The 19,169-nt window shown below is 35.1% G+C and overlaps 1 protein-coding gene across 1 annotated transcript in view; it reads right to left on the reverse strand.

The window, feature by feature from the left end:
• Positions 1-415: 415 nt before the first annotated feature.
• LOC149409854 (uncharacterized) overlaps positions 416-19,169 on the reverse strand; it is a 357,579-nt gene continuing 338,825 nt past the window's right edge. The window contains exons 7-9 of the mRNA XM_089649364.1: positions 4,686-4,805; positions 2,501-2,849; positions 416-851 (exon numbers count right to left, since the gene is read on the reverse strand). Coding sequence (XP_089505490.1) covers positions 819-851; positions 2,501-2,849; positions 4,686-4,805 — 502 coding nt within the window. The 3' untranslated portion in view covers positions 416-818. The remainder of the gene's footprint in view (positions 852-2,500; positions 2,850-4,685; positions 4,806-19,169) is intronic.

Below are 19,169 nucleotides of genomic sequence, written 5' to 3' on the forward strand. Positions count from 1 at the left end.
ATTATAATTTTGTTAGCATTTTGTAATGTATTATCTTGTAATAAATAAAAATAAAATAAATACTTCCATTTTTATTTGATTTATTACATTTAAATAACTGATTATTTTTTTAAATCAATCAAAAATAATGAAGTCACGTTGCGCCATTATATTCTAAAATAATATTGTTTAAAACGATGTTAATTTTGACATAATACTTTTAAAATAAACTTAAATTGAAAGTTATTTAGTTAAAGTCAGAAACAAACAATTTCAAGCCATTTTCAACCACACATTGAATATTACTATTAGCTTTGTTAAATTCCATTTATAATACATATTGTGAACATAACGAAATACAAGACTTATTGTCAATATTTGATATTGTTTTCCAAATAATTCATCCATTAAGTTGTTATATTTATCTACAAGTTGATATGGAAGTGGGATATTAGATTTCAGTTGGATACTCAAATAGAACAATTACTTATTGAATATTGAATATTTAAATGCAATAATAAATAAAGTTTTTCTAAATGATAAATTATCTTTCGTATGTAAAATAGTAGAGTTGTACTAAATACGATAAATTCTTTTGATTTTGATGCTAATTAGATAATATTTCTTTATAACATGCTATAGATATGGTTTATGTCTGATAGATAATTACTTTATAACAAAGAAAAATGCAGTATTTCAGTTTCTTAGCCATATTTAAACCAGTTACAAGAGCAATGTTAATCGATATTTCATGTTTGCTTGTTTTGTTTTATTTAAAATTTTGATATCCTGTTCTGATTTGAATTTTCTTTCCTGACCGCTAACGACATCTGTGTTCTTTAGTTGAAAATGAACCCGTGACCATCAGATCTCTGAAAATAAAAACAAAGGAATTAATTTATGAAAATCTTATACAAGGTTTTCCAATGAGAGGTGTTATTTTGAAATTCAATCGTAAAAGATCAATGGTTTCGTTGCTTGTGTGGCACGTAGCGCCGTCTTGTTGAAAGTAAACGTTGTCCAGATCAATAACATCCAATTCCGGCCATAAAAGATCATTAATCATCTCTCGATAGCGCAATCCATTCACCGTAACTGTTGCTCCAGCCTTATTTTCGAAAAAGTAAGGTCCTATAACTCCGCCGGACCATAAACCGCACCAAACAGTCACACGTTGAGAATAAAAAGGCTTTTTAACAATAACTCTTGGGTTTTCCGAGCCCCAGATGCGACAATTTTGCTTGTTGACGAAGCCACCGAGGTGGAAATGGGCCTCATCACTTAAGATGATTTGCATTTGATTCACTCAAGTGAATTTTAATAATTTCAATGTGTTGTTGAAGCGTGTATTGTTCCATTTTTATTAATGACGTATTTTTTACTTGTCAAATGTCAAAAAATGACAGCTTCAAAAGTAACATCTACCGAAATTGCGGGCTATTCAAAATAACACCTCTTATTGGAAAACCCGGTATATAAATAAAAATGTTCGTTGGTTCAAAATCTTAAATCTCCAAAAGTACTTCACCAATTGCTATGAAATTGTAACAAAACGTTGCATTCGAACACACGCATGTTTTTATATATCTATATTACCTAGATGTCACCTGTAATAGGTAAAAACAGCGCCATCTGTTGGACGCAAAAGCAAAACGCGCCATTGTTTCTCTATCTGAACAGACATACTGATCCACAGCGGGGTACAGCTAGTACATAATAAAATTAAAATATTTATTTTTGGATCAATTTGAAGTTTTACTCAATGAGTAAAACTTCAAATTGTATTATTTAATTATTGAAGGCAATTTTGGCAATTCTTAAACTAAAATTTGAAACAGAAAAAGATAGGTCACATTTAGGACATGAACCCTGGACCCTCGCCATATCTTTTTCGGTTTCAAATATTGTCTTCAATAATTAAAAATTAAAATGGTTTTGGGTACCGCCGCCCCGCGAACTATTTATTAACATATAACACCTCTGCCATAGATCACCCCAAGTGGTTCGCTACGTTTGGTGACTTAGCATGAATGATCAGGTTCACCGGGCGAGGCGTGTTCAGGACGAGCGGGCCCACCAGCTGCGAGGCGTGCCAGATCTGGAGAGTCTGGTTTGGGGGGACCCTTCGACCTTTCCAACTGGTCTCTCTCGACCCATCGCCTTGCGCCGCAGCGGGAGGGATAGATTATTCCGTCCGATACTCCGGAAACACTGATCCCAAGATCGCTACCCACCCCTTATACCCTTTTCTTTACCAGAACTTCCTCTCTTTCCTTTCCTTACAAAAACCTTACACACAGCTTCCCCAAAGATGACACAGGTTCTGAGAGAAATTATTTTCTTCAGGGCGTCCTCTGTGCGCGTAGTGAAAAAAAAATCTGAAATCAATCGTCTATCGAAGCTATGAAACGCAAAATAATCGAAAATACTGGAGAAAAAATGATATACAGCAACACATGGCGAGGTACTGAGGGTAGATAATAAATATATTTAAAAATAATATCTAATTGAGTGAACGTACCCGAATGGCGTGTCCATCAAAGAAATTTCTCTCCATATTATTGTGGAAGTTGAACTGAAACGGATCCAGATAAACGGGGTCCAACAACATCTGCTCGGCTCCGTAATCCACTTCGGGGTCCACGCGGGAGTCGGATGGTGCGGACAACATGGCGGCCCGCCGCTCCAACATGGCAGACGGGCGCTCCGACATGGCCGACGGGCGCTCCAACATGGCAGACGGGCGCTCCAACATGGAGGGGTGCTGCCACAGGGCGGCGCGACGCACAGGGGGGGCCAGCAGGTCTGGGTAGGCGATCATTCCGTCGGAGTGTTGCTGTTGCTGGTGGTTGCTGGTGTCGCCGGAGTACCTGAAAAGAGATTAATGAATTTTGTAATTTTTCAGCTTGATGTGACTGCAGTGACTCCTGTTTTTATCCGTTCAACTATGATACTAATCGAGCGATTTACGTGAATAATAATATCATATAAATTAACTATTTTCGTAGCGTAAATATCCATTTGACCAGCCGCCCTATCAAAAAGAATAATGACTATGATAATGTAATGATGTCAATGACCTTTAGAACTGGGATTTGCTTCGATTTTCAAAAGTGGACCTAATTGCTAAAAACGATTCAGACAAGCGATAAAGTAGTTAAAATTATTTTATTTACAATTAATAATTCAATATTTGAAATGTGTTTAAATTTTCGACAGATATCTTAAGTTATCTAAGTTTTATAACGGTGTTCATTCGAAAAGAAAAAAATTCTGATCGTCTTCTGAAAGACGATCAACATACGTCGTGTAATATTTTGAATCGAGCCGCTATCAATAACACACCTTACGTAGATGGCGATAAGGCTTAAATTCCCGCTTAAAACCATCCGCCTGTTTTGATTTATACAAGAAAAAAACATGGCAAAAAAGTGTATTTTATTTTATTTTGTGGATGTTCAGGCCAAATATTTAAATGTTTTTCGATCATTTTATAAATAACTTAATTTGCCACATTATGCGATAAAACCATAACTGAAAATTGGTTCGTAAGTAGGAGATTTTGAACTTTGAAGCAGCTTTCATAGGCCTTATACATTATTTTTTTCTGGGCTTATAAAAAGACTTGTCTAAAAAATACTCGATTATTTCAAAGTATTATATTATTGATGTATTCTACTCGCAGTATTTAATTAAAGCATCTGAAACATTTTCAAACCAAAAACACATGATTTTGCATTGCTACGTAGTGCATCGCCTTTAACTTTTGATTGATGTTTTAGTTTGGTTAGAGACGCATTGTTGTTTTCCGCATAAATACGAAACGGTCCATCACACCGTTTCACTGCAAGGGTAGGAAGAGCGAAAATCTTTAATAATTCTATGTATGTTCACAAGATTTTCATGATTTTTGAGGTTTTCAAGTCCCTTGTTGATGTTAAGTTTATTGTCACCTGTTGTTTATTGTTACCTGTTGTATAGATCCATTTTGCTCCACATTTTAACAACTGCTCAACGATTATTTTTTGTGTAACGACAGAGAACAAAATAAGAGGCAAATTCTCCAAAATAGGGCAATGGGTATGAATACTTGAGCAAAATAGATATTCAAATATAACTAAATTTGCCAACAGTAAAGCAGTTGCTGACTTTGAACGTGATGATATTAATACAGAAAATAATAAACAACCTATTACCAAAACGCTTTTCAAACAAAATTATATACAGGGTATCCGGTGGAAAAGTGCACTCACTTTGAGAGGTGATTCTACGTGATAGTACAAGTAAAAAAGATGAAAAACTTTTTTCGAAATTCAACTTCTAGTGGTACTTTTAAGGTAAAAACGAAAAATTAGTCCGTCGTCTGGGTCTTGCATTATTATTGCGCTGTTGCTAAATGTAACGTCCCTCCCTTAAGCTTATACAATAAAGTTTTTTCATCAATGAAACAAATATAATATTAAGCGTGGGCCCAAAATTGACCCCTGAGGGACACCGCACAATTTTTTTTCAAACTCATTTTTTTCAATATTTATACACATATCATAACCAAATGATAAAGTATTATAATACACTGCTGGAAGTTTTTATGTCTGCAGTCTGCACCAATTGATACATTTAATATGTATTGTAGGAGCTATATTAAGCAAGAGAAATATAGTTTTAAAGTTTTAAGTTATAATTAATAAAAATAATAAATAATATACCTGTCTCTAGCGGTGTGGTAGTAGGTAGGTTCATCAGCCATGTTGTAACCATCCTGAGAGTTGCCCCACGGGGCACGGAGATAGTCCCGGTGTTTGTGACCATGGTACTCTTCGCGGAACCTGCAACAAGATTAATTTAATTATTGTTAAAACATCTATAAATGATTATCGTGATTTATTTTTGGGGTATTATGCTGTCTTTAACCAACTGGAGGGTTTATCACGATCAAATAATAGCTTAATAATATGGAATCGATAGACTTAATTTCCGACTATTTTAAATCAATGCTGTTGAAATGAGATCCCTGAGGCGTATGTGTGGGAAAACCATGTATGATCGTGTGAGAAATGTGCAGATCCGCAAAGAGTGCAAGGCTGATGTAAGCGTAATGAGTAAGATCAAGAAAGGGACGCTTAGGTGGTTTGGGCATGTAGAGCGAATGAGCGAAGAAAGGAGTGTAAGAAGAATATACGATGCAAATGTGAATGGTAGCAGAAGTCGGGGACGCCCGAGGAAGACATGACACGACCAAGTGAATCAGATACTTGAGTCGGGCCATGTCAAGAGTCAGAATAACAGAAGAGTATGTATGAATGAGAATGAGGCAAGAAGTGTGTGCCAAGACCGAGTTGTTTGGCGGTCCGTCCTCTCTGCCTACCCCTGCGGAGAAACAGCGTGATGGTTAGTTAGTTAGTTAGTTAGTTACTCCAAGGAAACACCGGTGAGGTGCTACTGATCACGAAACATGTCGGTAGTACTCGTATATATACAATGAAAGTGGTTGTAACTAGAGACGGGTTCTTTCGGAGAATTTGAACAATTCATCAAATTTCAAAGTTAATTTTCAAGTTCTGTGAAATATTATTTCAAGTTCTGTTATTATTTGAGTTCTGTCAAGCAACGAGCCTATAATGATATAGTAACATAAGTTGGATAAGACTTTCACAGAACCCGAAAATGAACTTTGAAATTGAATTGTTCAAATGATCCGAAACAACCCGTCCATAGTGATTTATATTTTTAACGAGTGGACCCCGCGAAGCTTCGCTATTGCTAATATCTTTCTCGGGTGTCTCCGACATCTTTCACCATTCACTACATAACGTTCCCGTTTAAAAACTAGATTTTATCGACTTTATTTCAGCACCGTATCTTATTCTGGTGGAGAGATATTTTGTTAAGGGGGGGCTAGGGTTTTTAATTTTTTTTAAATAAATGCTTAATATGTTAAGAATATTGTGTTCAAATTTCAAGTTGATTGGAGCAAAATTGACGAAGTTACGAGTATTTTTATACCTGTCGGATTTTAATCCCTACCCGACCATACGTATAAGCCGAGCAGAGCAAGAAGCTGAGAGACAAACTAAAGAAGGCAGGATTCGTCGTAGACAGGAGCAAAAAGGTGCTTTAGACATCATGGATGATAGCAACATCCTTTATGGACCTGGCATTGATGATTCAGTGTGAGGTAAGCCGATAAAATTTGCTTATAAACGTTTAATACCAGATTTTTTAGTGTTCAAAACTTTGTAGCGTTTTTACCACAACTCACGTTTTCAAAGTCGGTGACCGTCATAACTTCAAAACTACAGCACCGATCCTTTTGAAATTTTGAAAACTATTTTTGTACATAATTTAAAAGGTAACGCTGGAGAGTTTTTTTCAAATTTGTTAATAATTATTATTTTACAATAACAAATTAGCCGAGTTTTTTCACTAAATATAGCGTTTTTCCCTTCAACGTGTTCCAAAAAGGTGAAAAATTAAAATTTCGAAAAACCCTCCCAGCGTTACCTGGGAAAAACTATTATCTAACGAATGAACTTTAATTTTTTGATTTCAGATGACCCAGCACCGAGTTATGAGGGGCACCGCCATTCTACTTTTTTTTGAGACACGTCCGAATAATTGCTGCCATTGCCGTGTTTTTTAATATTTCTCCGTGAAAATTTTATACAACATTCTTAAAATGTCATGCTTTACTGTCTTATTAGATTTAATAAAGAAATTTTAAATGTGTTGTCACAAAAAATTCACAAAAAAATGCCTTTTTTCGTACGAATTAACCCTAGCCCCCCCCTTAAGTATTCCTCTTAAGAACAAACTTTGAAATTTCCAGCGATATCTGCGATACGCAAGCTGAATTTTTACGTATAATAATTTTATCTTAATTCCACTTAAGAGAAACGATAAGAAAAGCTTCAATTTATCCAAAGCATATTTTTGATAGTCATAATATAAACCAATTCGTAGTAAAAAATAATCGAAAATAATGATTTAGCATTAAGCTTCGCCTTAACAAATATTTAACAGAAAATGCGTGGTAAAGTTTTCTAAATATTTTCTTATTGTTCCATTTTTCCTAGATTTTTTTTAGTCATAAGCTGTAAACACGTAAAACCTCCTTATAAATGAACAAATCTTCTACTGAAAATAGTCCTTCTAAACTGAAGTAATGTATTATTACATATATTCAAAAATCATTCCAACAATCCAGTTATATTAAAAGACTTTTTTTTCTGAAATAATCTCGTTATTTAATTTCAATTGAGTAGGTAACGAAAAGTAGACTGACAGAAGTGGCTGGGGGCGTGTGCGTGCGCCCGAACAAGCTCAAATTTTCTTTTCTTCTTCTGAATTGATCATATATTTGCAAATATTCTATTTAGAATGAATAATTTCATTCTTGTCAGGGGCACGAACGGGACTCGATGGAGTAACCCCATCAGTTCTTAAGACTTGTAAAGAAGAATTAGCGGGTCACCTTACAGAACTTTTTAATTGGTCACTGTACTCGGGAAAGTTTCCAAATGAATTAAAGTTAGCGAAGATAATACCTATACACAAAGGAGACTGTAAAACATGTATCTCTAACTACCGTCCTATATCACTTCTATCGGTTTTTTCAAAAGTATTTGAGACCATAATCAAAGATAGACTCCTAAAATACATATCTGCGAATAATATCCTTACACCACAACAATATGGCTTTCGGAAAAATTCAAGTACTCAATGTGCCGCCTTTGATTTTATCTCCAACCTTCAACAGTATATAGACCAGTGTGAATATGTGGCAGCCATATTTATAGATCTCAAAAAAGCCTTTGATACGGTCGATCATGAAATACTCTTAAAGAAATTGGAATATTCGGGAATTGTTGGGAAGCCCCTAAATCTCCTCCGAAGCTACTTAGATGATAGATTTTGTCTTGTTGAAGTCAAAGGTGTCTCGAGTGGCTTAGGTAAAATCACATGTGGAGTGCCACAGGGATCAATTCTTGGGCCTCTGCTTTTCTTGCTATATGTCAATGACATAACTAAATGTGGTATCTCTGGAAACCTCCAACTTTATGCGGATGACACTGTAATCTATTATCACAGTACAAGCCTGAGTGACCTGGAGTCTGTGATGTTTTGAATATCCACAAAAACAAACGATAAATAATAAACGAACGTGCTCAAAAAAATTTTTTTGTTTAGACAACGACGGAAGATTTATGGACAGACAGGCCTGGAGTAAACAGATTCCCACGGGAAAGGAGAGACCGGAGGGACAGTCGAGTTTTGAACTTGGGTGCATTGACAGCCCCGAGAAAGGGATACAAATCAGAAGTGTTGTTTGAAATTGCAGTTAATTATTGAATTCAAATGGTATTAGAGAATATTGCGGAATATTGAATTAAAGTGAAAGATTATTGATCCGGTGTTTGTGTGAAGTGAAAGTGGTTCGACTCAGTGGGAAAACAATTAATAATAATGACAATAATAATAATTGGATAATTTGTAGAGCGCCGTTTTGTAAAAACCCACCTCAGGGGCGCCAGGTGTTGTGCAATCGCGATTGTGTTATAAAGTTGTGTTGATTTAAACGTGATTTCGTATACAGTTCGAACTAGATTGCTTGTCTTAAAAACATGAAAATAATAAAAATAATGATTGCGTTTTTAAAATAGAGTGAATGTACTTAAAGGCAGGAAGTGTTTAATCGGGCTAAGTTATTGATTTGGCGAGATGGCATTCTATCCACGGAGACCGAAAACCAGAGAATCAAATAGATTATTAACTGTGGGTTCGAATCCTAACAGATTAGGGAGGTACAATTTTATTTACAGGAATATTTAATTACCCTTTTATAAGCGTAGGGAGGAGGTCGAAAATTAAAGTGATTTAGCTATATAGTGTAACCAGGTAAGCTTCACGCTGAGAATGAGAGGTGCCTAACTGGGTGAGTTTTTTATATTATTTATTAAATTTCAGAGGACCTTTTTAAAAGACGGATACAACCGAGGTACAGGAACTAAGTTTACGACACCTGCCGCCCAAATAATGTTATCATTAACAGGGATGTGCTAGGCGAACCGTCAATCAGCTGTGAGCGAGAGACGAGTCAACGACCTTTTCATATGTAGGCCGAGAGGCGCGGAGTACAGTCAGTCAAAGGGGAAGTTTTGCTAGCGTATGCCGTCCCAAATTGAAAGCGATCGGATGCAACCAGACGGAACAAAATGAAAACTTTTCTTCCGTTATTTGACCTTCTAATTTAATACTTTTCATCTATTATTTGACTTTCTAAGTTACGAATTGGGATGCACAAAAACAAATCTAAAGTCGAAAGAGGGAGATGGTAATCTCCGAAATAAAACTACCAACCGAACAACTTTTCTCAACAGGTATCTTTCGAGAGGTAGGCAGCCTCTTTAAATTAAATGCAAAAAATCAAACCAATTATCCGTTTATACCTTACCTGAGAGGATAGGTATTCAGTAGAAGTTACCCATACCTAATACACGAGGATGCTAGTAACCTCATAAAATAAATACTGGAACCAAATATTAAAATACAGACAGTCCTCATCCCAAATTTGGCATTTCGAGTAGACCTTACATATATCTCACATGATAATTGGCTGAATGGGTAGGCACACAACCTATCGTTAATAAGCAGGCAAAATGTCGACAAGATCGTCGTGTGTTACCTATGTATTGACCTAGAAAGGGATGTAAATCCCCGACGGCGTGGGAGTTACAACGTTTTCTGGAGGTGGCACGTAACTTAGGACCTTGCGTGTCACATTTTCGCGACTAGATTCGTGACAAGGGATGTCATGGTTTTCCCCTTCTACACTCAGTAAAGTAGATTTTCCTGGAGGTGTTTGAGATTGGGGCAATTCTGAAATTGGTGATGAGACCTGGTTTTCTTTATTCTGGCGTGAAGGTTGCCGATTTGGAACAAGGGGAGACCCGGCCGGTTGTGATATCCAGACACGCAGATATCGATCGCCTTGCTCAAATTATCATCCATCAGTTTTGTTTGGTAAGAGGAGGAGTCAATCTTAGCTTGAAAAAAATTCATTTCCTTTCCTCTCCTTCCCCTCCCAAAATATATACATGGATGGCGCCGACAACTAACACCATAAACTTATCGTATGTATATCACATATATAAAATCTAACACTTTATTATATTCACATTACCCTACGATAGGTAGAATCGAGTAGCTAGTGGGGGGGGAGCAGGCGACTTAGAAGATAAGGTTTATAAAATGGTTTTAAAACACAGCGGTAATGGATTCAACTCACTCTATCTCAAAAGAACCAAGGGATACCACACATACATAAATAACTAGGTTTCTAAACCGAGAAACAAAAACCCAACACAACGTTCGGTGAAGCCTTTTTATACTGAACCGTCACGTGAAATGAGTACGTTCAAGGTCGTACGTCACGTAGACAAACTAGGATGTACACACTTGAAGGGGTGTGTAATAAAGAAAAGACGGCAGGGAGGACCTTCCTACCCCGGATTTATATATAACCAAAGCCTTATGGAAAAGTTACCTACGGGACTTAAGGAAAATTATCGTAGAAAGAAGAGAAGGAAAAGTTTGAAGTAAAAAGGGCAGATCATTACAAGTCTCAAATGAATGTAGATGTCTCAATTCTAGCTAATTGGCTGCGTATTAATAAATTGAGCCTCAATATAAAAAAAACGCACTACCTAACTTTCGGTAATAAGGATTATGTGCCCATGAATATCACACTTGGAACTGAGAAGCTCCAAAATATAGAAGTCACGAAATATTTAGGGCTATTAATAGACTCTAAACTTTCGTGGAATTCCCATGTTGAGCATGTGAAATCTAAAATATCCCCAATAACCGGCGTACTGTACCGACTCCAAGGTCTTCTCTCTACATCTCTACTACGGGCCACATACTATGCGATGATTTACTCCCATCTGAGTTATTTAGTTAGTATCTGGGGCACTATTACTAAAAAACAAATATCAGAAATACAAGTGATTCAAAATCGAGCAATAAGGAATATCTACCGTCTAGCGTGGGATACACATATCAAAGATATATATTTAAAGACAAACATACTTCCTTTTACGGTTCTACCTAAATACAAATATCACTTGTACAATATTACAAATCATACATAGATCCTCACACACTAACATCAAACCAGCATTTAATTCAGACATACACCAGCACAAAACACGGTCCCAAAATCTAATACACCTAGCATCGTCTACCCACACAACAAAATTTGGTATTAACTCATTACAATATATTGCATATAGACAATACAATGCATTACCTAATGAAATAAAGCAATCAGTAACTAACAAAAAAATATTAGTTAAAACGCTTAAAGATTATTTCCTGAAAATGTTTTTAAACCAGTGAATTTTCGCTCGCTTTCATATGTTGGTTTACTATGTTTCATTGTATAGATGTGTATAGATGTTGTTTATGTGTATAGATGTCTCTCAGTATTTCTAAAATCTCTATTCTTAACAATGTATTTTTCCTTTTTTATTTATTTTTCTTTTCCTTTTCAATATGTTGTATTTTTTTAAAAGTGTAATATCCCTGTAAAATGTATTTTATGTGTCTGTACTTCCCGTAATGAGTTTTATCTCAACTCATTGGGAATAATGTGTTACTTACCATGTTTTTTGTAATACATTATAAATAAATAAATAATAAAAAAACGGTCTTGTATAAACTGACAACAACAGTTCATTTATTTTAATTCGGGATGGATTAAGAACATAATTCAAGGTATATAAAGCGTAGCATTTGCTCATTTTATTAAGAGCGATAGACGTGGTACCAATTCAATATTTTTGTACGGCTTGGAATCGACTCAATTGAACGGCGGCTCAATTGAGCGAAGGCTCAATTGAACTACAGCTCAATTGAACGACGGCTCAATTGAACGACAGCTCAATTGAACGACGGCTCGATTGAACGACGGCTTAATTGAACGACAGCTCAATTGAACAACGGCTCAATTGAACGACGGCTCAATTGAACGACGGCTCAATTGAACGACGGCTTAATTGAACGACAGCTCAATTGAACGACAGCTCAATTGAAAGACGGCTCAATTGAACGACGGCTCAATCGAACGACGGCTTAATTGAACGACGGCTCAATTGAATGCGAGGCGGGAACTCAGAGCGTACGAGCAATGAGAATACTGCCATCGCTCGATACGGCTCACCCGGTACGGCTCCCATCGTATGAATGATTGTATGACTCTCGATACCGGTACGGCGTCTCGTACCACGAGAAAAATATAGATATATATATAAATATAGATGCTAGGTGGTTAGTAGGTGTAGGTTCATATGTATAAGAGCATGTGAGAGAAATTAATACTTCAATAATTGAATGGCACTAAATATCTCCTGATAAAAAGAGTAACCGTTCAATTGAGCCGTAGTACGGTTTACCGGGAGTCGTACGAATACGGCTCCTCAGAAAGAGCTAGCTCAATTGAACGACTCATCCGAGTACGAGTATGTGCTAACCCAGCCCAGGGATCGGCAGACTTTCAAGTGAGAAGAGCTAAGTGGTCAAGGAAACTGGATAACCAATGTATCTCAGAGATAATTCTGAGGTAAAAAATATTTAACCCATAGAAAAACCCTTGGAGAACTACCCCACACAAGTCGCCATCTTGGTTCAGAAGCTTGGCGGAAATGTCGACAGATGGCGGTGGCGTCGCTCTTCCGCCATTTAGGCGTGAATGAGATTGATAAAGTGCAATGTATCTAAAGCCATTTTGTTTTTTTTTTTTTATTTAAAATAGAAGCTCACATAAATAAAAACATTTTGCTTAAACATGGTCTATGGCTGCGTTTAGACTAATCGCACAATCTCCCGAGCCTTTCCCAACTATCAAATAAAGGGAAAAATAAAGCGTATGAATTCAATTATTGTGACCAAAATGGTTTTTCTAGCCTTCCCATCAAAGGATTAGCCCCTTTGACGCCATCCCCCAGTTTCAAAGAAGAAACGATTTAGTTTCCTTTTGATATTTCCTTTTGAAAAACCCCAGCTGTCCCCAACTCCCAACCCCAATCTCTTGTTAAAATGTATATAGTTATTTTGAAGATTCTAATATTCGCCCTTTTCATAGTGCATGCTGAAGAGCTACTCGCGGCTACATACTTTATATAAAATAGTTGGGTTAGGTTAGGTTAGGTTGGTTGCAGCAAAGGTCAAAAGAAAGCATGACATTATTTTTAATATACATATTTTTTTAAATTCAAATTTATTTTTTTATTCTTTATTAAAAGCAATTTCACAATATTAATTGGATAAATTATGCACAAGCAAAAATAGAAACCACAATATATACATTATTTTTATATGTTTGGCCTCCAGCACTAAAATTCTCAGCACACTTCACAAATTCAAATAATATGTACTATTTAAAATAATAATTCTTGCACATATATTAGTACACATCACACAAACAATGAAAAAAAAAAGATGCTTCAATAACTTATCTCTTATATTGTAAAAATGAAAGTAATTTCCACAATGTAATGAATTTAATGTTATTTTAAATGTAATTTCTACAATGATTGAATTTATTGTCATGTATATGTGTTACATTAACTACTTCACATGAATTAAACCTATTCGTTTGATTGTCCTGAAACTTCCCAGTTGGACAGTCAAAGGTTAACTATTCTGTAATTGTGTTTTTAAGTAACTAATAAATAAATATAGAAAATAGGTAAACGAAGAATAACATTCCAAGTGACAGCAATACAAAGGCATAAAATATATACACATATAGATATAACACAGACCACAAACATCATGCTTTTTTACGAATGCACTAATAATTGCTTGGCACATGAAGTAGATTTTTTATTAACGCAGCTGGGGTTTTTTTCTGGGATAGTAATAATATCATTATAGAAAACTGACGGCCGTTGTTTCCAACTTTTTGAAAGATCAATCTCAGTGATTTGTTCAGCAACGTTTGATTCGCTTGTTTCCAAACATTTTTACCGTTGATTATCTTAAGTGGCCCCGCCCACTTTCATCGACAGTAAAATGACATCAAGTAAAAACTTTCAATGTTAAACTAATATTGAAATATTAACTATTGTATTAATTGTAAATGCTTATAATTTATTTAAATACTGTAATAAATAAACTGATATTTTATATATATTAAAACAAACGTATGTAATATGTTACAAAATGTATAAAATGATTGCTTGACTTCAATACCACCGTATCTTTGCGTCGCTCATATTTTTCACTCTGTTGACACTTTTTATAGTAATTTACTGAGGCAGGCTTAATCCAGTAGTTAGGCTTCCATAAGTTGGTTGATCGCTCAGTCATCAACTTTCCGTTGGAAAGAGCGTAGTTGCGCGTTTGAGCAGTGTTGAGCCAAAATTTCGGCTCAACTGTTGATCAGTAGGATTGGAAACAACGGCTGTGAGTATTTTTCTTTGAAACTGAGTGATTCTGTTAAAGGTGCTAATCCTTTGATGGAGAGGCCCGAATGAACTATTATAGTCATAATTGATTTAATACCTTTTATTTTGACCTTTTTCTTGCTAAATTTAATGATTTATTTGCTAGTTAGGAGCGGGCAAATGCGTACGAATTGGCAACTGAATGCTGTAGAAATACCGCACAAGAGTCTCCAACTGCTCCCAACCGTCTGGGGCCAGTGATACTACGGTATCCTAAATTCAGGTATTATGTGAGGGTGAAGGTTGTGGCGAAGGGAAGGAGAAGATGGGAGAGTACCTGGCTATTCAGATCTGGTCACCAAACATTGATGAAGCCATTACAAGCAACGTTTCAATGCCTAATGGTGGTCTTACACCAGGGCAATACTGAGGGTATCTTCCTCTCTGGAACGTGCTCCAAGTGTACTTCATATTATTTTTAATGAATAATTGTGAAACACAAATTAATGACAACAAAATTTGCTTGTGCACGCCGGGATTTGTAACCGCGACCGAGGCCATCAAATAGTCAGAATAACATAAAATTTTGATGCAATCAAGCGTTGTATGACGGTCCATCCTTTCTGCATACCCACGAGAGTAAACGCCATGACCGTTAGTTATTTTCCTTTGTTTGATAAATTACCATTTTTTCCACAATCCGTAATATTCAAAATGCCTTAGGGGACATCCCAGTTTTGCCGCGGTGCTCCCACACTGAGCGTAATCAGAAGGTAACAGCTGTCACATTAATAACATACTCACATCTCACGTTCCGTTATACTACGGCAGGGATGTACAACCTGTGGCGCGCGGTCCAATTCGATAAATAAAATATAAATATAATTAGAATTAATTTATTAACTCTAATATCTTGGTCATATTACGTCGTGGATAAAAAAAACGTACCGATATAAAATATTGTTAATTTATTAAAAATCTGGCAAAATTATTAGTTTTCTTGTTGAAAACGGGACTGTAGGCCTATAACGAATTCATTGACAAATTCATAACAAACTATCAGTAAAGCACGATTATGTTATGAGGAATTAGGACCACGTGTTCTTAAAAATTATAATATTTTGATAATTTGGCAAGGCCACCTGCGTGAACACGTTTCAGATATATTCTGAATGACTAATATTTTACTAGGAAATGGGCTTGCAGTCACATTTTTGACAGTATTTTATTTATTTATTTTTTAAGACATACACAGTACAATAAGATACAGTAAGATGTTTTTCTTCATTTCATAGTTGTAGTACCTATTACGTATGTCCATAAAATATCATTACGTAACTTCGCCTGAGATTGTTCTAAGAGGAAGGAAGTGTGGGGATAGATAATAATAAATGAATTGAAAACAAGAATTATAATAAGCTCACGAATTGTAATTGACTGTTAATATATAGAATTTTTGAAAAATGATGTGAAAATATTTTTGAAATATGTCATGCTAAGAAATTTAATAAGATAGTTTTGTATGTTAGAAAGGAATCATGAAAGATGTCTAAATGAAGTAATATTTCGTAATGGGTGCATGTTGTGATTGCGTGAGTAATCACTGAGTTGTTTGCTGCATTGGTATTGTTGGCTTCAATATGAAAAAGTGTTGTGTGCCTGGTACGCCTCGTTGGAACATTTATTCGGGACTATCGATTTTATTATTTAGCAGATTATGTAGAAACAACAGGTCTGACAATGTGCGTCTTTTTTGTAAAGTTAACATATTATTTGTAGTTTTGTTGTATTTCTTGAGTAAATGTTTCGAAAATTTATTCTGTATACTTTCTACTAAATCTATGTATACCTTATATTGAGGATTCCATATTGTGGAAGCATACTCCAGTGGACTTCTGACCAATGAACAAAACAACATTTCTCGAGTCTTAGCACTTTTGAAAACTTTGCATATTCTTAATAAGAAACCTAGCATTTTAATTAAAGAAATCCGTACTCATTTTTGTCCGTGTAGGAGTGAATATTATATACCTATATGATATGATATCACGACAATACATGATATGGCGCCCGGTAGCGGTTTTCTCTAAGGAGCGTTCTCTAAGATGTGCGGAACACTTCCAAACAGTAGCAAAGACAAACATGAATTTTAATAATACTATATATTTTGAACAGCTCAACTCGTAAATCTGCACGCTTGCTCTCCCGTGTGAAAATCCATTCATAGGAGCGGAATCCAGAACGCGCCTATGGTTTATAATTGCGTAAAATTCAATGTAAACACAGTAATAAAAAAAAAGAAATAATCTTAAATAATAATTTAACGCCAAACAAAATTGTTTAATCCTTCAGGCCTCTGGTACATTGCCCATATGATTTTTTTTTTTGAAAATTGAAGAATTTGTGTTTTTTTCCGCTTCCCAATAAAATAAAATCAAAAACTATATTTGAAGGTGAAAAAACATCCTCCCGTATTTTATTATTTGAAATAAACATTTATTTTTTTAAATATAAATTTTTTGAAACCACACATGAAAAGTGAAAATAATGGCTATCCTTACGTTTTTTCGTCTAAACTCTGAACTAAAATTATTGTTGGCGAAAAAAAAAACACATATTTTATTAGACAAAAATGAATTATAAATATTACTGCCAAAAACACATATTTTATTAGACAAAAATGTATTATAAATATTACTGTCAAAACCACATATTTTATTAGACAAAAATGTTTTATAAATATAACTGCCAAAAACACATTTTATAAGACAAAAATGTATTATAAATATTACTACCACCTCACTTTTTTATCGTTTTATCAAAAAATAATTCATAAATTCACAAGGTCACAATTTTTTTTCTCAAATAGCGGTCGGAACCTTTGGTTTCATATATGACATATAGGTGTACATTTTATTTTATTATAAAATATATTCTATATTTGAAAGGAAATTTTGGTGTTTTCTCTTTCTAACACCGTTTAGTTCATATTTCTAACTATGACGACAAGGGAGACACAACGATTTTTATGAGCCCCTATGAGCTGTTCTGAAAAGAAAACAAACCGACTCTACGGGTAATAGATGTTTGTTCCCAAAACCTAACACATTTGCCTGAGGAGTTAAGTATATTTTAAATGTCGAATTCATTACGGGTTTACTGCTTCATTTGTTTGTGAACGGAGACATTAAAATAGATCCTTATGTCTAGTGTGTCGAGTAGGCACTCCTAAATTGACTAAATTTAATGTTCTTTATAAAGACATTAGCGAATACAGATTATAACATAGGAATAGACAGAAAAATGTTATTGTCAAGGAACTGAGCTGCATTTTAAATATTATAATAAATATTCAATTGTTTTAATTATTTGAAAGTGTATTGTCTTGCTAGATATCGTGTTCATATATTTATAAAAATAGTACATAATCTATCATATATCATTTCACCAGAATAGCGAGTTATACTCAGGCGATTAAGGAGCATCCAATCCTATTGTTACCCTTGTAAACCACATTCCCCTATAGATCCGAAATGATTGGTCAGGGAATTCGCACATTGCTGGTCGATCCAAATAAGCCTGTTACGCCTCAATACAAAGGACTATCCCATCGAAACCGTGGGTTTCACTTATTCGAATGAGAATTGGACATTGATCCCTTCCTTGTAACCTTTTTAAAATTCACGTGTTTGACTACTCAGATTGTACATTCTGTGGTCTAGAAGTGGGAACTTTAGATCACATGTTTGTTGGCTGTCCCTCAAATAAATATCCTCTCTTCTATTAATCCCATCTAAACTTGCTTCCCCTCCATTCAACATATCATCTCTTCTAAGTCTGAATTTGTCTCCAATCTTCCAGATAATTTTGAAATTTGCCTATTTAAATAAAATAAACATATACATTCAACTTCCCTCTCTCCGTAATTTGAAATGATGGCTAAGAACAAAACCCTTGAAGGGTGAAGTTCAGACACAATTGGAAGAAAGGTAAAGTGACATTAACTTTTATAATACCTTTATCTAATCAAATATTTTTAGCTTCGTGTAAAGTGGTTAGTTATCTAACATTGCCTCCCTTCAAAGTTTGAATTTGACTCCAATCTTCGAAATAATTTTGAAATTTGACAATTTAATATTTAAATTCACTTTCCCTCTCTCCATAATTTGAAATGAAGAACTTGAAACACCCTTGAAGAGTGAAATGCAGACACGTTTGAAAGTTTCCGCTTTGCTTTTAGGAAAAGTTCGCCGCTATTGCTAGGGGCATTCAAAGGTTCTGTACCACTATCGCACAGTGAACGTATTGCGACAACCCTTTGTTCTAAAACTCGCTGACATTTAGAAATATTTACATAATAATGTAATTATATTTTAGTCAAATGCGGGACATTCCGCGGGACTCAACAGATCGCTTTATTCCGGAATAAAGGATTCTTCACTAAAATGATATTATTATTCCAGAACGCCGACTCTGCGTGGGCAATCCTTTGTGATTAAATTATGGCTTATTTGTATTCTCTTGAAAATACTTGTTGAGTAAGAACTTTAAAACTCATTCATACAGGGTGTTAAAGGACTGCTTGACTTACTTTAACCAGTGATTCTCGACATAATTTGGAGTAAAAAATGTAAATGAAATTTTGGTTTCCGGTGACTTATTTTATAATTTGTATTAGAATACTGAGTATTCCCGACTACACCCAACCGTTTGGAACCAGTGAGAATATGGCATCCCTAATTG

The sequence above is a fragment of the Hesperophylax consimilis genome, chromosome 29, assembly GCF_061612785.1.
Source record: "Hesperophylax consimilis isolate HC1 chromosome 29, BYU_Hcon_1.0, whole genome shotgun sequence".
NCBI classification, from domain to species: Eukaryota; Metazoa; Arthropoda; class Insecta; order Trichoptera; family Limnephilidae; genus Hesperophylax; species Hesperophylax consimilis.